The 24,234-nt window shown below is 42.8% G+C and overlaps 1 protein-coding gene across 2 annotated transcripts; it reads right to left on the bottom strand.

Annotated features, from left to right (window-relative positions):
• Positions 1–6,453: 6,453 nt before the first annotated feature.
• Positions 6,454–23,714, bottom strand: TAMM41 (TAM41 mitochondrial translocator assembly and maintenance homolog). 2 transcript variants are annotated; one of them, XM_068201502.1, is made up of 8 exons: positions 23,553–23,714; positions 22,228–22,407; positions 20,846–20,938; positions 18,385–18,535; positions 16,100–16,239; positions 13,874–14,045; positions 11,808–11,870; positions 6,454–6,817 (listed from the first exon to the last, which is right to left on the bottom strand). In XM_068201502.1, exons 1-8 carry the CDS (start codon positions 23,688–23,690, stop codon positions 6,741–6,743), a joined length of 1,014 nt encoding a protein of 337 aa, XP_068057603.1. In that variant the 5' UTR covers positions 23,691–23,714; the 3' UTR covers positions 6,454–6,740. The 2 variants fall into 2 exon arrangements, with proteins under 2 accessions (XP_068057603.1, XP_068057604.1); XM_068201503.1 differs by lacking the exon at positions 23,553–23,714 and adding an exon at positions 22,878–22,946.
• Between the last annotated feature and the right edge of the window lie 520 nt (positions 23,715–24,234).

The following is a 24,234-nucleotide window of genomic DNA, read 5'->3' as shown; positions in this document are numbered from 1 at the left end:
AAATTAAAAGCAACCCCTGGCCACAACCCACTGGTTTTAATTTGTTCAAGTTTTGTTAAACACTGATAAAAAGACCACAGATGGTTCACAGCAGAACTCCAAATGGCAAATTTAGTGTAAAGGAAAGGTCAGTACAGTCAGTGATCCACAGCTGAAGGTAAATATGCAGAGAAACCTCTTCATTATGCACTTTTTCCTTATGCAGAAAACATCCACGTAACAGATTTCACTCCCTATTTGATTTGCATCCTGTCTCTCACACAGGACCAGATGAACTTCAGTCCAAGTGGGATCATTAAAATCACAAACAGGTTGCAGCTCCAGATGAGATGCAGAATCATTTTCAGAGTTTCCACATCAATTCATGGTAAGCTACACAATTTCCATACATTTGCAGGCTGTAAGAAAAGCTCTTCAGTCACCAGGATTTCTTCTAAACCAAAGCCACCAGCAGCAGGTCACTGGACAGAAGGAACTGGGCACCAAATGGTGTCCAAAGCCCTTTGGAATATCCATCTATCAGCTGAGGATGCACATGGAATCACTCTGGAAGAACCAAGCTCAGTTACATCAGCTGGATGCAAACACCCACCCTGACTTTCACACTGTTCCTGGGGGCCAGCTTTGCAGCTCTTACAGCCTGATCTGGCTAATTACTGAGGACCTGCGACTCTTCCTGACTGGGCTTTCTGGACTAAGGTCAGTCGTCTCCTCAGGACAAGTGGACTCTCTCCTCAGCTTTCCAGGTGTGCCCTTTCCAGGGTTTTTTCCTCAAATGGCTCACAGGGGGGTCAGGCTCTGCTCCCAGGGAACAGGGACAGGACAAGAGGAAAAGGCCTCAGGCTGGGCCAGGGCAGGCTCAGGGTGGACACCAGCAGGAATTTCCCCATGGAAAGGGTGCTCAGGAATTGGAACTGCCCAGAGGGGTTTGGAGTGCCCATCCTGGAGGTGTCCAAGGAATTCCTGAATGTGGCACTCCTGCGCTAGGGACAAAGTGGGGATTGGGCACAGCCTGGACTCAGTGGTTTGGGAGAGCTTTTCCAACCTGAGTTATCCTCTGATTGTCTAATAAAAGTAACACACCAGTTTTCAATTCTATACTGGAAAGGAAATCCTGCTAAATTAGTCATAGATAAACTAGACAAACAACAGAGGAGACATTCTGTAAACAACAAAAACATAAAGCAAAATAAACCAATCCTTGCTTTAAAAGCAGCTGTGCGAATACAACCCTTAAATATAATCCACTTAAAAATGCTGTAAGAACTACAAGTGCGGTGCTGGATTTCATCATCTACTGCTGTCTGCAGGGAACTCACCTTCAAACTGCCAAAGTGCTGCTGACTCAGTCTCCTCCTTGGCAAGAAGCTAAGGCAGGGCTGCAGGGACAGAGTTAACAGGGGTGTGCAGGATGAGCACAAGCTCACCCAACCCCAGACTTGGGAGGCAACGAGGGGAAAGAAAAAGAGAAAATAAAATTGTCTAGAATTTCTTGTGCAAATAATTTGGTTTTAAAAAGCTTTGCCCCAGGCTGTAAAGCCAAAAAGCTGTAAAACTGTGACAACATCATGAGGCAGACATCGGGAGCTGCTCTGTGTCAGCCCTTCTTCAAGCATCCCAGGAAGTAAAAACTTCTTGGCTCTCACTGCTGTACAGAGAGTGAGCCAGACCCTTCACCACTGCTGAGAGCAAGACAACTTGAGGATGGCAATATGAAAAGAAAAAACCAAAACCACAAACCAAACCAAAAAAGCCCAGGGAATGCTCCCCTCCCATGCTTCACTATGAATTTTAAAATAGGAGGTTTGGAGAAGCTTTGGCAGGAGGCAGAGATTAAGCAAATAATCACTGTGTGGGAACACAAGCTTTCAAATCTACCAAGTGCACTGTGGAGCTAAAGAGATCCCATGTAGAGAAGTAATGCAAATTAATTCAATAATGAGATGCTTTACTATTTACTTGGCTTATTTAATTCACTAGGGGAGGTATCTTAAATATCAGGTTCAAGGCTTTTAAAGAAGGTATCAGTACAACAGAGGGAAGTGAAGGAACCAAAACACAGACTGTTTGCTCTTGGTCAGTTTTTGCTTTGTTTTGCTTTAAAAGACAGCTCCTTGTGGCTGGAAACTCCTCAAGATCAAATTCAGTCAAAATTAAAATGGGGAAGAACCCTCTATACCCACTACACTTGCAGAGATTTTCAATCTGTCTTTGCAGCTGCAAGACCTTTCATTTCTCAGAAAAAAAAGTGTATAACCATCCAAACAGTCCCCACCACTACTGGAAAGGACTTGGCAGAATGCTGGATTTTGAAGGCAAAAATTGCATGGAAGTTCTCAGACTAAAGATGTAAATAAAACATTTGGAATTTGCATGAATAATTTCAGAATGTATAGTCTGGAGCTTCCTGTTCGTGTAGTAAAACTTAATCCATTTCTAAACACTTCTGACTGAAGCAGGCAGAGTAAGAGGTTAAAACATGCAGGAGTGAAGTGATTACTGCCTCTCCCTAAGGCAGTCATTAAGTTCAGGATCAGTTAGCAACTGTGGTGGAGATTTTTATCTAGAAAAACAGGTAAATAAGGTCACTGCAAAACTTTGTGAAACCACAGTATCAAACGTGACAGAGCAACTGTTGAGTCAAACAAAAAGCAGAGCAGAAAATAGCTCTATGGAGGTAATGTCTCTTTTTACTGCAGTAGGGAATACAAAGAAAATTCATTTTCTACACAGACTATATGGCCAGCAGAGTCACTTTGAAAATGAAGAATACTTTGTTCTCTCTCAACACCTTACCCAGGAAAAACCATCAGACACACACTGCCCTGATAGTCCGACCTTCAGAGCATATTTCAACTTCAATTCTATTTTTAAATTAATTGCTGGGAAAAGGCATGAGTCACAACCCTGCTTGGATCCCCTGCACTGGACACTCACCAAGGGCTGTGTTCATTCACAGCTTTCTGAGCTTTCCCAAGCCAGAGCAGGCTCCTGCTTTAGCACCTCAGAGTGAAGAACAAGGTTCAGCTCCCTCAGCCACCCAGGAATCCTGGCCTCTGTGTGCATCTTGATCTTCCCAATTCTGGCACAGATGTTTGTTGCAAACATCAGGAAGCTCAGGGATGCTGCAAAGTGTTTCAGCCAGGAAGGGATCCCAGCTCAGCTGCCCATGGGCACCTTCCTTGTGCTCAGGCTGCAGCAGTGACTCCCATCTGCTGACAGTGAAGGTCAACAAAACCTGAAGAGAAGCCTCAGGGAAGCACAGGTGAGAAACACAGGCTCTGCACCTACAGATACAGCTGGAATTTGGAGGGTCCCACAGTCAGGCACCTGGAGAAACTCCCTGTTCCAGCACTTGGAAAAGGGGAAATGTGCAAGCAAGGAGGAACACGTCATACATGTGCTGATGGAGGTCAGCAGCCTGTGTGGTTCAGCTTTGTGCCCTCCCCAAACCGAGTTTAGGAGCAGCCAAATGATTATGTATGCAGTCACATTTTTGATTTCCCCTTCCTCCTGTGTCATCCAGTTCATTCCCTCTGGAGCAGGAGGCTGTTCCACACTCCCTGGCACTGTGGATCTCAGAGGCAGCGAGGCCCATGCTGCTGACTCACCTACACAAACCCTCAGCAGCTTGATTGGGTCCAGGCTCTTCATTACAAAGAAGCCTCTTCAGACATCAGAAATAAATCATCTGCCTGGTTGCCTTTAATGAAAGCTCTGCTACACAGGAAAAAGGGGGAGGGAACATGAAACAATATCCATGGTGGAACAACCAAGCCAGAAAAGAGGGATGTCTGAAGAACAGAATGAAAGACTTGAGAATTAAGTCAAGAAGAGAAACAATAAAGTATGGAAATGGAGCAGGAAGGTATAAACAGGAAAGTTACAAATGGAATGAAAGGCTGAAGTGACTTTTTTTGGTGAAAGAACAACCACACCTCATTAGGACAAAGAGGCAGTAACATATTCCCATGTCCCAACTTCCCGTGCAACAATCCCCGGTTATTTTAGTGGATTACAGCTGTAAGAGCAGAAGAAATCATTTCCACACAACTGGTGGGGACTTCAAAAGCAGCTAACAAGGCTGAAATCAATCTCTCTTCTCTTAAAAGTTTTACATAGCAAAACTCTGTAACAACTGCCCCAAGTACTCTCTTAACAATGGTGAGGAGTTCACAACGAGCTGCTCAGGGCTATGATTCATTCGTGGCTCTCTGCCAGAAAAATAAATACATTCAAGACCAGTGGCCCCAAGGGGAGAGGTAGGCCACTCTTAAAAAGCACAAGATGAATGATTTACAGAGCAGAATCCAGTTCTCAGCCCATATGGATAAGGAGGAAGGACTTTTTTACATCTCCCAAAGATTTAGTGCACAGACTTGGACACTGGCAGTGCATCAACAGATGGAGGGAACCGGGAACTATCGAGCTGGGATTTGCAGAACTCACTCCAAAGAGCAAGAAATGACTTCTTATATTGCTGTACACAGAGTTCATAAAGCCAAACCAAGCCTTGCAGTGGGCATCCAGCAACACAAACTGGCTGGGTATCCAGCCAAACACAGCCAGCTCAGGTTCCAGGAAGTGCAGTAAAGTCCCACCTGTGCAGGACACAGGGATCCTCTGGCAGAGTGACAGTGACAAACAGCTCAGAGCTGGGCAGGGCCTGACCCACACGGCATCTGCTGCACATAAAAAGAGTTAATTAGCTGCTGAACAGCCAGCAGTACCTCACTTTTTCCTTTCTCCCCACAAGAACATTATTTCTGGGATAAATGCGCAGGCAGCAAGGTGCAGGATGGAGCCTGGGGTTTCACTGTGGCAGTGAGGCCAGCTCATCCCACACCAGACTGATTGGTCACTGCCCTCTAATGTTCTGAGCTACCACTTCAGTAGCCAGCACTTTCAGAAACACCAAACCCCAATTTAAGTGTGTCTTTAACATTCAGAATATTCTCTTTAACGTTATTGCAAAGGGCTTTTACAAGAAAGCTGCTGTGAAATGCTAGCAACTCTATTTCATCATTAAAAAATTCCAGATTTACCTGGAATTGGCTTAAATCCCCTAGTTCCACTTTTTATAATATAAACTTTTCAAACTGGGGACTTTGGCCTCTTACTAATAGGGCCAGAGAACGCCAGGGCCACACAAACATTCTTTGCCCCCATAAAAAGGTTGTGCCATCAGCAAAGGGACATTTGAGGGGATTTGTTTTACACATTCTATCACCAATGGATAATGCAAAGTATGAGGAACCTGCCTCTGACCTTAGAAAGTTTCCCAATTATTTATTTCCTATTTCACAGTAATTTTTTTCCTGAGTCTGGATTAAGATTTCAAATTCAAATACCTAAAAATAATCAGTATTTAAAAGTTTCCCTGTGATTAAAGCAAGTCTGTACGAGTCCTATTACATACAACAATGTATTTTCTATTGTCTTTCTTAAATTTATCCTTTGAATTTCTCCCTGGAAACAATTAGCAGACAACTTCACTGCAATAATTTCTTTTTTAAAGTGAGATCTCTAAATCAAATGTAGCTTGAGAGATGGCCCTGATGATCATATAATACATAAGGAAAAAACCAAACATGCTGATCAGGAAAGATACATTTTATTTCCTTTTTTTACCATTAAATTATTTTTATCATTGACATTTTCACAAGGAAAATGAAATCTTAGCTGAGTTTATTTTTATTAAGGAAAATTTCCCAAATTAGCAAACCCACCCGAGTCAGTGTGAAAAATATTCTATTTACAAAAGATCCTCCCAATTTATTGCACCAGACATGGATACTGCCAGCAATGCCCATTTTTTCATGGCATGATTAATGTAACAAGTCAAGTAAAACTCCAATTCTCTTTAGTTTAGCTAATTTAAAGAGAGTTCAAGTTTCATCTTTGTGGGCAGTATTTTAAGGGAAAAAAAAGATAATCAAAGAATTAACCAACCTGTGCTTTTATTCATAATATTCCAAATTTTCAAGTGTTTTGATGGAATCTTCTGCCAAACAACAAATATTGCATAAGTCTGCCTAAAGAGAGCCATGGAATTCTGATTTTCCTTCCAACTCTGGCCCTTGTGACAATGCCCATGAATTGGGCACTTTTCATCTTAGCCTCACAAGAGGAACACACCATTTTATTATTATTAAATATCCTTATTTATTAATATTATTAAATATCCTTATTAAAGGATGTGACAGCTGCCAAGCTGCTCTTTTCCCTCTCCCCCGTGAAAGTCACTGTGGCAGTTTTTGGGATTCAAGATGCCACAGGGAGCATCCTCAGAGGAATTCCAAGGATGAACCTGTCAGAGGGCAGTTTCATATCTACTGAAAACTCAATGGATTCTTCAGTTCTGTAAATCCCTGAAAGAACTAAATTTGGGATATTGATAATTTTGAGACTCTGAGGGTACTTTGGGAAGTAAAGCTACCAACACATAGAAAATGAGTCACTTTGGGTTTTAATCCATCTGTACAATCCATCTTTTTTACTTGGGGTTCTTCAAAATGCACAGGAAAATTCATTTCAGTATTTAGAGTATAATTCCTTTGCCCTATTGCCAACAAACCTCCCAGTAAAAAAGTTCCTATTTCATTAAGAAAATTGGGCATGCAAATCATCAGAACAGACTTCTTAAATACACTGTAATCTTCTCAAGTATGCAAAGTCACATCTGCAAAACATTTAGAAAAAAAGTACTATTTATTTACCCATACGCAGTATGTAAAGACTCAAGATGTCTTCTTTAACCCTCCCTTTGTCATCTTATATAATTTCTTCAAACTGTACGTCACAGATTTCTTTGCCCCTAAAAAAGAAGAAAAAAGAGAAAAACCATCAACATTTAGCAAGGCTGACTCAGCCAGAAGGTGCTTAGTGCATCAAATGAAGGCTTTCCCTGGGGGAACGACAGCCTAATCCAGCAGGCAGACATGCAAATAACCTTCCTGTCACAGTCAGAACACAGTAAATAATGCCACCAAAAATACTTTTAATGCTATCAAAGCAGAGCATATAGAGCAGAATTCTGGTAAATACCATGCCATGGCATACATTAAAGGCAGACATCTCAATTTTCAGAGGTCCAGCAGCAGTTGTTGCCTCCAAGCATTTATGAGTTTTAGATGTGATGGACTGAGGATGACTCCCACAACATTTGTAAAATTGATCCTTGGAGTTAAACAATTTCTGAAGTTCTAGCAGAGATGAGCCTTTTCCTACAGACCTAGAGTAAAAAACCCACAGCCTTTTGCTGGTTTTTGTCACGGAGTATTTGTAAATTTAAAAACAAAACACTGTTCATCTTGGCATTTCAGGGGGGCTCTGAGATCCCAGCCAGTGCAGCTACTTGCTTTTCCTTTTTTGTTTAAAAAAAATCACCCCAAACCAACCAAACAAACCCAAAACACACAGAGTGACTGCTCAGCTTACAGCACAGTTCAATCACACCATAAGAAATTCAGAACAGAAAAGGTAACCTTTTAGTGCTGCACAAAAAGCTCTAATTCTGACACAAGCAAAGATTAAAGGTGTACTAGATTACATTTACTACAATTTTTCCTATGTTTATTGAACTGAACACCTGACAAGACTGACTGAAAATACACAAGGAATTTAGCCAAAAGTCACACAATGTCACAGCTCAGAACACAAGGAAAGATTTGCAACAAACAAGGAACCACAACCCAAGTTTAGCCATGTGCTGCACTGGGTTTCTTTAATTTTTGGGGGGTGAGTGGGAGGGACATCACAATATCTGATTTGGAAAGACCTCAAAAAAAAAAAAAAAGGAAAGTGAAAGAAAGAAATCTGTTAAAGATACAATATTTTAGTGATAGATGCATTCACATTTCACGTTGCAAGAAGACAAATTAGTTGGCAGCAAGAAGGAAAAGTGCACACTCATTTCTGAAGGAATGTAGCAGAGTAAGAAACCTCTGATAACAAATAGACTGCAGAGAATCAGTTCTGCACTTCTCATGTCTCCAACTGCAATTTAAATAAACTCAACTTCCCCTTTGGTAGGAAAACATCCGTACATGTATTTTGAACTGACAAACCCATGTGCATCCCATATGCAGGCTCCAACTTTTCCATATTCACTAGGTTTTTGCAAAAGCAAGCACACTAATGAAGTCATGACAGGCTTTTCTTTGCAGCATCTCAAATAACAAGTAAATAACCACCTAAATCCTATAGTGCCTGACAAATCTGCATGGAGATTGCACACAGAGCAACAATTCCTGCAGCAGCTCAAAGCCAGGCTGAGCTCTGGCACAGCACTAATGAAAAAAAGTTAAAATTGTGTAAGTGTGGCTCTGGAAATGCCCAAGCTGCAGGAGGCAGCCCCTCTGAGAGAGGAACTGCTGCTCTGCCATTCCAGTGAATTCCAGGTGTGCAGTGCAGTGCAGCGTGTGGCAGATCCACTGCAGCACAGCTGCTGCAGGACTGCAGAGAACGGTGCAGGCACTGCAGCCTGCAGAGATTGCTGCTCCCAGCCTGCACAGGGACACTGCTGCTCTCACAGGGACACTGCTGCTCTCACAGGACACTGCTGCTCCCAGCCTGCAGGGAGACACTGCTGCTCTCACAGGGACACTGCTGCTCTCACAGGGACACTGCTGCTCCCAGCCTGCACAGGGACACTGCTGCTCTCACAGGGACACTGCTGCTCTCACAGGGACACTGCTGCTCCTACAGAGACACTGCTGCTCTCACAGGGACACTGCTGCTCTCACGGGGACACTGCTGCTCCCAGCCTGCCCACCTGCTCAGCAGCAGACCCTTCCCGACCCTCTGAGCTCCACCCAGGGCACGGAAGGAGCTGCTGGCCCCGCTGCCCCAGCACAGGTTTGTCCATCCAGCTCAGCTGCTCCCCAGAGTAGCCTCGGGCTGATGAATCACAGCTGCAGGAAAAGTTAATCGCTGTAATTACGGCTCCCTCTCAGAATCTGAAGTACTTGGACCACATGAAAATGTCTTTTACTGCAGCTCTGAATCTGTGACTCGGTGGTTCCACCTCCCCTTTAGATTTTTCCACTCTAGGACCCAGAACAAAGCCCTGATGCACATGGGACCGAGCCCACAGCGTTTGTGCAAACACAACCCGTGTCTGGTTTCACTTAACGATCCGCGCTGAGCTTTTTGCAAGTGTTGGTGCTCTAAGACAGGTTTGGCTGGGAGTCCCCCAAAGTGTCCTGCTAGGTTTGCCTGGATTTCCTTTGGATGGATGGACAGCTGTCATGTGGAGCAAATAATTATATATTTGTAGTGTGGCATGCACAGATATATGCATGTTTACAGATATTTACAGTGAAGCCAGCAGTTATCTGGTCAGGCAGCTGAAGAGAGTAGTTATCACAACACCAGAATATTTGATATGCAAACCTGCTCCTTAAAAAAAATCCTTGAAAACAAATGCTATTCAGAACATTTGTGCTAACTTAAAAGTATCTTGAACAAATGAAACTTGCTACTTAAAAAAATCATTGAATCATTGAAAACAAATTATATTTAGAACATTTGTGCTAACTTTAAAGTATCTTGGAGAAATTGATGATTTAATCTGTAAGACTGTATTTATAGAAAAATTTTCAAAGCTTGCAGCATTCCTTGAGTAAAATATAAAGAGGAAAGAAGCTAAAGAAGTATCAACATCTCCTTCAGAGGAGCTAAATATAAGAGTTGCAGAGTGATTTCCCAAAGCCCAGGCAGGCTCTGGCTATGTGGGAAAACAAATCAAACCCTGGTGCCATCTCTAATGGGAAACAGAGAGGCAACCTCACCACAGCCTCAAAGAAATACACAGGCACATTTTCAAAAACTAAATAAGGCATTTAACAACAAACAAAAACACAGAGCTGGGGCTCCACTTGAAAACCACATTGGCAGAGAAAGATGAGAAAAGTTCTCTTAAATGGGTTGAAATTCCTTCTTGTGCTCCTTGCCAGTAATGCTCATACCCAGCATGGCATCTCAGCACAGCTATTGCTGATTTACCACTGAATTTAGAAATGCTGGACATTGCACTGCCATGCTGTGGACCAGAGCAGGCATCTCAACTTTGCTGGTGTTCTTAAGGTAAAATAATCAGCTAAAGAAAACAGATGTGTCCCCTAGAACACTTCAAAAAGAGTGATGGCCAGCTTATGAAAATATTCTTTTGCAAGCAAAGTATTTGTATATTAGGAACAGCAATAAAAAGTCAAAGCCTAATGGAGCCACATATTTCATGATTGTCTTTCATAATTATTTTAAGCTACTATTCCTGACATAAGCACTGCAGAAAGTCAGAGCCTTATATTTTTCCTAAAGTCTCTACTAGAAAGTGTGAAAATAGGTCTTAGGGGAACAGAATATTAGACAAGATTTGGAAAAAGAATACAGAAAGAAATGCAGCATCCTTAGGGACTGAATGCAAAGCTCCACACTTTCCTGGAAAACACATTCCTTGCCTGAGTCAAGCAAATATTTCCATTTGCCACATTCCTGTTTTCTCTGGTAAATCCTGTATCCTATGAACATGGAGAGCCCCCAGAGCTGGCACAGCCAGGAATGCTGCCCCAGTGATGCAGTTTAGATTAAGAAATCATGACTGGGAGAAAATCTTCATTAGAAGGTACTGACAGATTTAATGTAAACTCAGTCATAACTGTTTGGAGACAAATATTAAAGAAAAAAAAAAGGCAAAAGGTTTTTGCTAATTAACTCTAAAGCTATGGACACCCATCCCTCCTCAATTCCAGGGCAGATCACACAAACATCACACTTCAAAAATACTGAGGTGACATCCCTGAGCAGTAAAATTTCACTTCTGAATTCTGTCACTAATGGTTTTGACCAGATTCTGGCAGACAAGTGTAAATACATAAAAAAAAAAAAAAAAAAAAAAAAAAAAAAAAAACCAAACTCCCCCCCACCAAAAAAACCCTAAATCATGCAAAAAGTAAGAAAAATCCACTCCCCCTACTCCCCCAAGCCTCCTTGCTCAAATTTGACTTGTGCTGGAGGCAAAGGCCCAAAACTGCTTTGCTCTACCTAAATCAAATCACAAAAATATGTTTCCACCACAAAAACCACTAGTAGAAAATAGTTTTTAAATACAACTGTACCTAACTGATTAGAAGGAAACTACAGTTTGTTTGAAAGAGAAAAAAGCCACTATATATAAAGCAAAAAGCAGTTAAGACCAAGGGAAGTAGAGACATTTCCCAAATAAGTGATTTCAGGTGCATGAAGCAGAAGCCATGATAAAAATGCCAAGGGTTACTCAGAGGGTTACTCCATGAGGACCCCCAAAGTGGCAGTGCCAGGAGAGGCTGGCAGTGACACACAAGGGGAGCTAAGGAGCCCCAGAGGCCATCTGCTGCCCATCAGAACAGGAGGAACAGAGCACAAATAATCCCCACAGCTTAACCATTTCTGTTCTACTCCTGCACTTACCCAGCTCTGCCCCACGAGTAGAGGCATTAACTTGAATTCAACAGGAATACCACTGGTTTTAACCCCTCCCTTCCAGTTATTTTGCTCCACAAAATCTCTGCACAGATCCAGAAGCAGAGACAATGAAAGCTGATGTTGTTGTTTGGTTTGTTTATTTAAGAGTCACACAGACTCCAGTCCCTTTCAGCATTTCTTAATTCTGCAAGAAAGCCTCTGCTTTAAATGTTGCTTTTATTTTCCGGGGACTTTTAGTGAAACACACAAAAATTTATTCTTTAAACTCCTGTAACAAGACAGTCGTTTTTTCTGTGTGAAATCAGAAGGCCCATGTGGATAGAAATCCCACACGTTCTTACCAGCTGTCAGGATGGTTTTAGCACTCTGCACTATACTGGAGGATCTCACAATTCCTGAAATGCCTGCAGAGGGAAAAGCACACAGATGTTACCCATCTCAGCACTTGTGTGGGGACTATTTTCCCCTCCACGATGCACAAGTTAAATATTGTTCCAGTTATACAATCAAGCTAGCCTGTAAGTAAAACATACACTGAGGAAATTTGGGTTTCCTCTGCTTTTTCATACTGATTAAAAGTATTCTCTAAACTATTTAAATTTCTTTTATATGTAACATACAGAAAAAAACCCATATCAATATTACAACAGAAAACAAGCAGTAGGAATTGATCAAATCCATTTATTTGGTGCTCCCATTAGCTCTCTACTGAGATGATTAATCACAGAGGATTCAGAGTAGTTTCATCTAAGTGCTGGTAAATTAACATTCTAGAGCAGAACAAATGACACTCCCTGTTTACTTCAACATGAAATTGGGATTTGGCACTTCTCTGATCAAGCAGAGATACCTCTATTGTGCAGCTCTTCCCTGGCTTTTCTAAATTACAGCTTTTGGAGATAAGGCTTGATTACCACTTTGCACTGTGGCACATTCAGTTGACATTGTCCAGGGGTTCTTAATAGAACAGCTTGAAAAATCTTAAATTTCTTTGGAACTATGAAGTTATATTTGTTCTAACACATATAAAAACATACTGATATGTACAAAACCACTCACTTCACTAAATACTTGAAAGAAATGCAGAACTGCAGCAGTCTCAGACCCAAAGAATATAATTTCAAGTATTTTAAAATCCTGCTTCCATATTGAAGAACAAAGCTTAGCATAATCCATGTATAAGTAAGGATACAATATTCCACTGGACAATCATTTGAGGGGTAGGAAAAGGGAAGGGAAAGGAACAAATTGTGTTGATGTAGCAAAAATATCTTGGGACAATGCAATTCAGCTTGAGTAATCAGCTGTGTCTTGTAGGATTCCCAAATGGCTTGGCCTGGCCTTTACCCAGATTGATGAATTAGGAAAATGCTTTGGCCACAAAAGTGGAAGAATATCTTGATGTGTTCTCCTAAGAGTTTAAAGTGCAGGGCCTGGCAAGATGTGTCCAGTTTGCTGCTCCCTGTGCAGCTACAGCAATACAACCTCAGCAGCAGCAGAGCTGTGTGCAGCTCAAACACTGCTCCCTGCTCCCAGACCCAGCTTTTAGCCCTTTACTGGCTGAGCCCAGCCCAAGAAAGAAGCTGAACACCTCCATGTCCAGGTGCAGCTCATCCCATGCTGTCCATGGAGAACTGCAGCACCCTGGAGCTTTGTTTCCCCCACAGAAATCAGGCTGAGAGCTCCCTCAGCTCCCTGGTTTGTGTCTAGTGGCTCCCAGGTTTCTTGGGAATTTTTGCTGTGCTCAGGGAGCTTGCAAAATTTACTGCCTGGAACAGAAAATGTGCCAGGTTCTTCAAATGCATAAAGGACCCCCAGTACGAAACTTTTTCATTTTTCTGCAGCATAGCAGAACATTGGTGTCTGCAGCATCAGCTTTAACTTGCTCATATGACATAATGTTGCCTCAGAGCAGTTGTGCTGATGAGAAGCACCTCAGCCTTTTCCCTCTAAGCTGGAGCTCTCTGCCAGCGCTCACATGTCTGGGCTAACCATGATGACTGCCAAGGGAAATGTCAGCAAGTCAGAAGATTACCTCAACCTTGCAATCTATGACTGGGAGGATATAAAGCTCAGTATTTTGATGAAGTTTTGCCTGAAGATGGAAGCACCAGAGTCAGGTGATCTAAGCAGGCTGCACTATTATCCCTTAAATTATGCCTCTTTTCCCAAAACACATCTTTCTGTATCACTAGGAATGCTATTGATAATATTTCAGATAACCTGTCTGCAGGCAAATCCAAACCCAGGCTTTGAGGAATGTATTTCATGATTAATTTCCTGGATTTTTCACCCTTCTCTTTAACCCATTCTTCTCTTTAACCCGCCTGAAATAGGAGAACATATACAATAGATTTGTGTATCTATCATGTCTTAAAGGAGATTACAGACATTGGTCCAGACCTACCTTGATGCACCAGAAATCCACACTCAGGGTCATGGGCAACTTGTAGTAAAATTTCTTCCACATCTCTGTTCTTTCCAGGAGGGTTTACTATAGCAGTTATCTTTTGTTGCAGAGTCTTTGGCAAAGCCATAAGTTGTGTAAATTGACCTTCTGGACTCTTATCAATCTGAATGTTATAAAAGTAAGACATTAAAAACGTTCAGTTCTCTCTTTTTTTCATAAGAAGTCAGAAAATTGACCTCTGATAAATATCTCACAGAACCTGATCCATTTCACTAGAAAAGGTCCTTGACAATGGTAATAAAAACTTCCCAAGCACAGGGAAATGCAGCATCTCAGTTTTCAACTTGAAGAATGACTCAGTGCAAGGGTTTTTATTCAAAGGAAGACACACATGATCTTGCTGTGTCTGCAAGTAAATTTTCATTGAAACTGTATCGTTTCTCTTGTATCCAATTTCCTTTGGAAACATAAGTACAGGACAATAAAAAAAGCTCCCTGAAGACCCCTCAGCTGAGCTTCTTCTGCCTGAATGTAATCAAACTGCAGACACACACACACACACTTCAAGTTTAGCTTGAAAACCATTTTCTCTGCTTTAAACTCCAAACCACATCTGGTTTGTATAATTTGAAGAAAACATTCGTCCCACATTTTGCAATCTAAATCAGAAATCCAACGAGCCTTTTTTGAATACAATGTTACCAACATGCAGGCCTGGACAGATTTCTCCAAAATGCAATGCACGATGGGGCAGAGCTCTCCAAAAGAGAAGGAAAAACTGAAGAGCTCCATTCCTCCCACACAAGGTTTTAGCCACTTCATGGAGACACGAGACTGGAGTCTGGGTGCCCTCTCCACTCCCTTTTGTCAGTGTGGAGAAAATGATCTCCAGATGAGTCAGCCACAGCTCCAGAGGCATCGTCAGCGAGCAGCTCTGAGCACTGTGTGGGAGGAATCCGTGCCTCAAGCAGAGCTCAGAGCTGGGCTCTGCCTCCCTTGCTTCTGAGGGACCTCTGAAGAAGGAATTTTCTCTGGAGCTCTGCATCTCCTGGAGAAGGGGGTTCCATTCTCTTAACTGCATCCCCAACGACACTCAGCCACCTCAGGCTGGGGAATAACTGCCAATAGGCACAGGAAGGTGTGAGCAATAAAGTATTAAACACTTTGTTGATTAAATGCCCTCATTTTGCTGTTGATTTGAAGCAGTCTTGATGACTGTTATGGGATTGTGGAGAGATTTATTATCCAGCAATAAATTTGCAGTATGCTACCAGGATTTGTTTAAAGGATTTTTTTCTTGAAGGAAGTGTTAGTAATTCTTTCCAAAATTCATTTAAATATTGCTTCCACCAAACTGTTCACAAGCAGTAAGAAAACATGGAGACAGCTGCAGGATAATACAGATTTGTCTGTGTTTTACCCCAAAACATTGCAGTGAAACTGTTTACAGTACTCCAGCCTGCAGTTAAATGAATTTCTAACAAGAGACATCCTAAAAGGTGGCACTTGGGAGAGAATTACCAAGGCTTGAGGATAAAGAGATGCCCACATCCATGAGACAAGTGGTGCTATCTGTGACTTCACCATGAAGTTTACATCACACTTGAATATTCATACAGGGACATGCAGATTACAAAAGGAAAAATTGCTACTGACTGTGGCATCTCTCCCCTGACTGCAATGTTACACCAGGAAGATGGAATTCAAGATACTGGTCACTCTGGATTTCCCAAAAAGCTAAGGGAAAAAGGTTTTGTATGGCTATTAATGCCAGAATTTCACTTGGGTTTAGTCAGGTAATTTCATAGCTAGAACCTGAGGAGGTTTTTTTTGTGAGATGCAGTTTTTGATTGCAGAAAGTTGCACCTCTGAGTTACAGCCTCATCTCTCTAACATAAACCATCTGTTTATTCCTCACTTCCTAGCCTGTTATTTCCATGTGGAAGCCATTAGAACACACGTTTTACAATGATCTGCTCTGGTTCCCTTGCTGGGGTCTATTCTGTGCTCAGAGAAAATGAGCAGTAGTTCCTCCATATGAAAAACCTGGCATCTAAGGCGAGTCTGCTGGTTGCAGAATTAACTAAACAACAGAAACATAACAAACAGCAAGCACAGAGACTACAACTGCTCTCCTGGTGCATGGCATAATTCCTGCCTTCTGTCAGTGATGAAGCACTTGCTTGTTTTAAAGCTGTTTAGAAGGAGAACACTTGCCTCAAGCCTTCCCAGATGGTGCTTGTACACCACTTGAGGGCAGTCCTGGAGTATGGTACTGTACAGCTTCTGGAAATGGGCAATGTTGGGTTTCACTATGTTCTGCACTTTGGACTTGTCTTCTCCTATTATCATTCTGAAATCACCTAGGCAGGAAAAGAGAGAGTTAAGCCATTAGGAAAACCCTCAAAACACAAAAGAGAACGTAATAGAAATCAACATAGTACAGAGCTGCCATCTAAAACTCTATTCTCCAATACTGTGTATGCCAATATAATCCACAATAATAATCTTTTAAAAGTCAAAAAAACTATTCAAACACCTTCAAGCACAGAAAAAATGTCCTTGAAGGCATATGTTATGTGGCCTCTGATAAAATGTCATCAGCCTGTGTCCATATCTTTATTTGGAAACAAAATAATTCCAGCTGTCATGTAACAGTAACACTTACAGTCTTTGCACCATACCTCAATCTCAACAATTACTAAACAAATTGCCCAGTCCTCATACTTTGTATCCAGAAGCAAATGAGCTTAAATTTTCCCATTTGAGAGGTAATGATTTGCATTGTTTCCACACTCCAAGTGCAGTACCTGGAGTTCAGCTAACAGTAGTCATGGTAAGATCACTGGATCACTTTTCCTCTTAGCCATGTATTGTGTCAGTAGTTTCAAAAAGCAATTCCTTTTAACACCACTGTTACATTACTGGCCTTCACACTTTCTTTTCAGATACATGACTGAGAAGTTTCAAAGAGAATAACTGTAAAGCCAGTCAGTCTATATGAAAGCATTCTACTCCTCTGTTAGGTACCAGGCCTGGCTGCTGGGTTTCCAGCCAGGAGTTGGATGCTCAGTGTAGCTTGTATCAACAACCAAAATTCTGAATCAACTCCTTTTCCCACTTCCCACATTCAGGAGATAAATGCTGTTGAAAGGTGCCAACTTGCTAGCCTTCCTTAGTTTATTTCAGTTTATGCCAAGCCACAAAACAAACACTTCGCATATAAATGGTACTGACTCAGTGCTCTCAAAAAATGCAGGAAAAAATAAAAGATAAACATTTTCTAAATTAAAGCATTAACAACTCTTTTCAGCAGTCTCCAAGGAGACTGATTAGAGTAACACATAAAATCAATTTTGTCTACTAGTACAGCTTCTGAAAGACTTAACAAAATGGCAGCAAAATAAATATCCACAAGCAGCCTTTTTCTTGTACATTCCCAGCTGGGAGCTGTGTTGCTTCAGCTTTGCTCACACAACACAGCCAGTCTCAGCATTTTACTGACTTTTGTTTAATTGTACTGTTTCAAAGAGTATAAAAAAAGTATCTTGGTCACTAGTGGCCAACAAGAATCCAGTGCCAGTGCTGGGCAGGTTTCAGGTGGGCAGATAAGCAGTGAACATTTCTGGCTGGCAGTCCCACTGTCAGTACCCTCTTCCTGATGCTTTCAAACAGGCAACACTTCAGGAGAGAACTGCTCTGGAAACGTGAGCTGCAATCTGAACTGCCCTGAGAAGGGTTACATAAAACAGTGACACTCCTCAGTACAGTCAAGCTGCAGTTTAGACCCCCCTGTGCTTCCTTTAAAAGCCAAAACTGCATTTCTGTATAAGCCAAGGAAGTGCTGGGTAAAGTACAACTCCAACCAAACTCCATCACAGTAATTCCAGTAAGGATGTCAACATTTAAAAAGCAGTGCTGAGTTAAATTGTAACAATTACATCTTATATTGAAAACTATTTGCAGTAGTTTCTTCAAATTTTCCTTATCAATTTCTTTAAAAAAAAAACCAAACTCAACAAATACCAACCAAAAGTGTTAAATGTAAATCAAAGAATCATAATCAGGATCTTTAAGTTAACTATATAGGAACCTTAAACACAGCACACTCAAAAAGAGATGACAAGGTATGAGTCAGACTATCAGATGACTCAACATTGCACTGAGTGGAAAGAAACATTTTTTTTCCCCAAGGTTTTGAAACATTCCACCAAAATACAATCCATTCAAACAGGAGAGAACCTCCACTATTTTATCATATCCAATCACTCACACTTAGCTGCTCATAAACCAAGCAGGTACAGGCAGTGTTGCTGATGTAGCTGCACCTATTTCCTGTGAATAAACCCAATTACTGGAGCTGTTACGTAACCACCATTCAGAGAGAATTCTTGATGCATGCAGCAGCGCAGGCCCAAAGCAAGAAGGGAGATGATTAATCCCACATGAGACTCCAACTGTGCTCCAACCACAGCTCTTCTCAGCCACTTCAGACCCCCCACACTCACCAGAGTAGGAGAGTCCAGCAATCTGCAGGTAAAGGTCCTCTTCAGAGAAGCTCTCTGGCAACATGAGGAAGGCTGCTGTCACTGCACTCTTCAGGTTGCTGACAAGAGCAGCTTGCAGCCTGCTGTTCTCATTCTGGGCCAGGATTTTCACCTGGAAAAGCAGAGCCAATTGGAAGCAAGACTTCAGCAAAGTGCTACTGAAGCTGGAGTTAGAAATGTTATTTATTTTTCATGCCAGATTGAGTAAGAAATTAATTTAAGAGTAGATCTCACTAGCGTGGTACAACAAGTACTAGAGTATCCCCACCATGTGAGAGAAAGGAACACGTTTTTAAGAATTAACACTCTGCTAGAAAAAGCTGTTTTCACACACAGGTTTGGAAGTGCTATATGCACCAGACATGAGCTAACCTCTGAAGAGCTAGCCACCTTTTCATACTTGTAAATTTAAGACTAATCAGAACAGGAAATATGAATGCATCAACAGAAATACTTCACATGTGATTGTGCAATAAGAAAAAAGACTAGACTAAAAGAGAACAGAACACCAGACAGAGTTAAATTTTCTTATTTATCTTCATTCCTTTTATTTTTTAAAACTGAGGACTCCCCTATCAAATGCTTCAAGTAGTTTCTCAGACAGGGGTTGTCCTAGAAGAAGCAGGGCTTTACTTTTGCACTTTGCATGAGCAGAATGTGATCTCGAGGGGCTCTTCACTTACCCATGAAGAACAGATCGCTTGAATGCCTCTACCTGCCACAAGAAGTGTTTATTTTTAGGAAACATTGAAAATGTTCAAGACCGACTAGAGAATCCAATCACCTAGGATATGGAAATATACTGGAATAAAAAGCAGATCTTTGGTAAGATCTGCTTACCAAGATAGAAACACACGGGCAGATGAAGGGAAGCTGGTTTAGGAGATGGATAACTGTGCACTTCCAGAAACAATTCCCCTAGGAATCCCTGCTTGGTGTGAGTTTGTCTTTTTCAAGTGTTCTGGTTAAGCAATCCTGTCTTGCTTATAAAAGGCAGCTTTTTAATATTTGTCTGCTCTACAACACCTTTTTGAACAAAGGTACCCCCCTTGATTTTTCTCAAATCTCATCAAGCAATTCACTTAGATGTACATTCCTAACTTGATGCTACAGGGAAATCTAAGGGAAGTGAGAACAGAGAAATCTGTGGCACCCCAAGCAGTCACACAGGTGACTGCAATACCTTAGGATTGCCATGGAAACATCAGCAAGTTATGGACATGTTAAGGACACCACAGAGCCTTTTAACACATGAAACTCAGCAGAGATGCTATTCCTCCTCATGGAAGATACCAGCCTTGCCTTAGAGAAGCAATAGGAATAACCTCCTCCTTTTCTAAAACCCCCTCCTAATACAAAGCAGGATTTTTTGGAAAGAAAATAATACAGCAGGCTTCAAAATCTGAATGCCTGAAACACTGATAGCATTTATGATCAAATTTTCAATGGTTTAGAGAGCTGCAAATCTCCCAGGAAGTGCGAGTGCAATGGTTATCGCCCTGTAAAACATGAACGTTGATCTCTGGGCTAAATCTGACAGAGCACCACAGTTAAGGAAGGCTTTTTCACAGTACAGAGAATTTACATTCACTGTACCAGGTCACAAATCAAAGCAGCAGCAAATGCAGTTCCACTGAAAACAGCTATTCACTGTTGATGTGACATCCAGAACTCTCCCTTCAGTTATCTTTCTCCATGGATTAAGTTTCATCCTTTACAAAGATAACTGCTGCTCTAACCTGGATCATGCTGTAATACATCTCTGGAGATAAAGCCAGCAGTCTGAGACAATCCATTCAAATTTTCACTCCAAGTTTTTTAGCTAAAAGCATAATTAACTTCTCTTCCAAGACCTGGAGAAATTTCTTCCCTAATTCTCCCCCTCCCCTCATAACAATTTTTCCCTTAGCACTGCTGCCATCTGCTGAAAGCACATTGCGGCAGGCACAAGGGGGAAAGCAGAGATTATTTTTATGGTCCAAATAAGGAGGAGAAAAACCAACATGCAGAACCCATGTTTCATTCAGTTATGAGCCAGCCAGTAACTGCACAGCAGAACTTCTTTCATCTTTAAAGATTTCCATTCTTTAGCTGTGTTAAATTTTGGGCGCCCCTATAATCTGTTATAAAAGGCAAATAATACATTTAACATTAAAGGGACTTAGCATTAATAGTTATTCAAGATTTACTCCAGGCAGAAAACTCTTATTCATATACTCACCTTCAGGGTTCTTTTTCCATGGAACATCATTAGGAACTACATTTCACCTCCCCTCTGAGAGATTATCCCTCTGGGGTTACACCCCTAAATCAGGGCAGATTATTTGAGCAGCACTGCTGCACAGATCCCTAACAGATAAAGTTCAAACTCTAACTGATTCTTTTCCAGCCCTGTAATTTCCAGAGAAAACTGAGCAGTTACCGGCTTTTGTAGGCGCCCAGCCACATAGAGAGTTTTCCAGTGCAACAAATCCTCAATCAGGGCATCAGTGCTAATTACTCCATATTTTATCATCTGGAAAAAAACAAAGCAAAATAGAGGCTTTTGAAAAAATCTATACCTGCACTGTCTTCCCTATATGGAACTTACTACCTGCTATAACTTCTTAATCCTAAGGCACACATACCTCCAATAAAAACTGGAAAACATTTTTATGTTTTAATTAACATGAGGTAAAAGAAAAATCTCCTATTTACATTCCAACTTCTGCAGGAAGAAAATGGAATGCATGAAACTAAGACTTTTCTAGAATCAAAGCTGCAATAAAGTCAGCAGCCAAATATTACAATAGCTGGAATAATCCACATTATCCTTTATGATATTAAAAAAACTCAAGCACTAGTTTGTCAGAGACTTAAATTACAACCTCCAGACATTTATGCTATTGGGAGGTGGGGTGTATATCAGGGAGTTTTTTTCTTTTGCTCTTTGACGTTACGAAAAAAAATTGTGATTTTGCAGCTTCTTTTACGTAACTGGAAACAACATGGGACTTTCCACAGTTTGTTACCAATCTGCAGTACCTGAATTTCCAAAGATTATCACCACAGCAAGGCAGGCAGCTCTAGAATTTCTGGATACCAAAGGACCACAGCCTGTGATATGACTGAGTCAATAGAACATAAGACCAGGGCATAAAGAGGCAAGAACAGTGTCATGGCAAACACCACTGGTCCTCCAAATGAAATCCCAAATCCCTTTTTACATCACACAAATAAGGCTCAAACCCCAAAATCTCGTACGGGGACAAGAACAGCAAGACTGACAGTGTTTCCCTCACTCCTCCCTACCAAACACAGAGGTGCAGGAACAGGACTTGCTGGACAAGAACCACTCACCAGAATTATTGATTACACCCAAGCCTCACAGGTCAGGATATGAGACAGTAAACAACACAAATGTCAATTCCAACTTGCTGCTGTAACTTGCATTTTATATCAAACAGCCCACTTTGCTGCTATTACATTGTCAACTGCTGAAATGAAGCACCACCAAAACTTCACCACCACCAAAACTGGCAGACAGAAAGCAATAATGAATATAAACCCAGTTCCTGAAATGCTTTAGTTATAAGTTCCAAACACTGTTCACATTTCTAAGGGGCAAGACAGGCTGCTCTGTTTGCTTTTTAATTAAAATGCTGTTAGTGAAGCAGTTTGAGACATAAATATTGAAGATACCACGAGTTAATCTACAATTACAATCTGCAATATTTGCTTCCTGAAATCTGCTTTAAGCTAATCATTTTAATACTTCACAGACATAAATATCTGACTCAATTCACTCAGCCTACTTGTACTTACCCTGCCATTGCATGGCACTAAGGTGTTGTAGTAAATTCCTGCTCCATATCTCTGTATGGTACTTATCTTTTTGGGCCCAAAAAATTTAAGGAAGGAATAATGACTCCTGTTCTTTAACAAGTTCATCATATGCCAGGTCACAACATCATCAACAGCAAACACGAAGTCCAGCATATTTGTCTGAGGATAACAAGAGAAGTGGTGGGGTTTAAATGTCAAGAAGAACCAATGTTATAATAATAATTTAAGATATACACACTATCAAACATTCAACTAAATATTTTTCATGAGTAAAAAAATAAAAATAAAACCCAAACCACACGTATTAATGTCAGATACAGTTCAAAGGTTCCAGTGAAGTACGTTTATTGTCAAGTATATCAGACAGTCCAAAATTTTCCTGTCCTGGTCAAGACCAATCTTCAACCCTCCAAAACAGGGGAGCAGGTGTGAGATCTTCACCACCCTAATTCACAGCTCAGTGGAACAGCTTATAGCACTAATGAACAGCACTTTTTGGCCACGAATGGGGGCATGTGGGCAGACAAAAGCACCACTCGAGAGCTGGCAGCAAGGAACTGCATTTCTAGAATTCCTTTGTAGTGTATTCCTTTGCTTTTGTCAACAAAACCCAAAAAATAAAAATAAACACTATTTCCAAGCTGTTGGCCCTCAGAAGATGAGGAAGCCCTCCAGACTGCCATTCCACTGCGGCAACAGGTTTGAAATTCCCCTCATACAGCGCACAGCATTTGGACAAGCTGCAGTAACACTCCAAAAGCGGTGGTAAACAACCTGACACACAGTCGATACACACTGTGCAGAGAGGGACCCCGAGCCCCCACACTGACAGCCCCAGAGCCGGGACCGCCGCGGGCAGCCCCTGGGCACGGCCCGGACACCGCGCCCCGCTATTCCCTCGGGGACTGGGGACATCTGTCCCTCGGGGATTGGGGACCTCTGCCCCTCGGGAACTGGGGATCTCTGTCCCTCGGGGATTGGGGATCTCTGTCCCTCGGGGATTGGGGACCTCTGCCCCTCGGGGACTGGGGATCTCTGCCCCTCGGGGACTGGGGACCTCTGCCCCTCGGGGATTGGGGATCTCTGTCCCTCGGGGATTGGGGATCTCTGCCCCTCGGGGATTGGGGATCTCTGCCCCTCGGGGATTGGGGACCTCTGCCCCTCGGGGACTGGGGATCTCTGCCCCTCGGGGACTGGGGATCTCTGTCCCTCGGGGATTGGGGATCTCTGCCCCTCGCCGTTCACACGCCGCAGGGCCGGAGGCGGATCTGGTACGCGGAACGCCGCGGGGCCCGAGCGCTCACCTCGCCGTGCTCGGCCGAGGCCCCCGCCTGCCGGAACACCCCGGAGCCGTAGGCGAAGGCCAGGCTGAGCTCCTGCGGGAAGTGCGCCAGGACCCGGCGGAACTTCACGGCCGAGCTGGACAGCACGGGCAGCGCCATGGCCCCGGCCGCGGGCCCGCCCGGCGCTCCCGCCCACCGGCGGCGGGAGGCGAGGCCGTGCCGCGCTGCGCCCCCTGCAGCCCGGCGTGGGCAGGGCGGGCCTGCCGCGCCGCCGGGGCTGGCCTTGCCGGGCGGCCCTGACAGGGACCTGCTCCGCGTCCCCTCGGTGCTCAGTGTCCCCTCAGTGCTCCCCTCCGCGTCCCCTCGGTGCTCAGTGTCCCCTCAGTGCTCCCCTCCGCGTCCCCTCGGTGCTCCTCTCAGTGGAGCTCCACTCTGTGCTTCACTCATGGTCCCCTCAGTGCTCCACTCAGGGTCTCCTCAGTGCTCCTCTCAGGGTCCCCTCAGTGCTCCACTCAGGGTCCCCTCACTGTCCCCTCATGGCCCCTTCAGTCCCCCCCTGGGGTACCCCCAGGGTCCCCTCATTGTCCCCTCACTGTCCCCTCAGTGTCACTTCAGGCTTCCCTCATGGTCCCCTCAGTGCTCCCCACAGGGTACCCCCAGTGTCCCCTCACTGTCCCCCCACGGTCCCTTCATGCTTCTCTGA

Source organism: Anomalospiza imberbis, chromosome 11 (genome assembly GCF_031753505.1).
Source record: "Anomalospiza imberbis isolate Cuckoo-Finch-1a 21T00152 chromosome 11, ASM3175350v1, whole genome shotgun sequence".
Taxonomy (NCBI): Eukaryota; Metazoa; Chordata; class Aves; order Passeriformes; family Viduidae; genus Anomalospiza; species Anomalospiza imberbis.
Note: the sequence above shows the minus strand (reverse complement) of the source record. Positions and strands in the feature narration are given on the sequence as shown.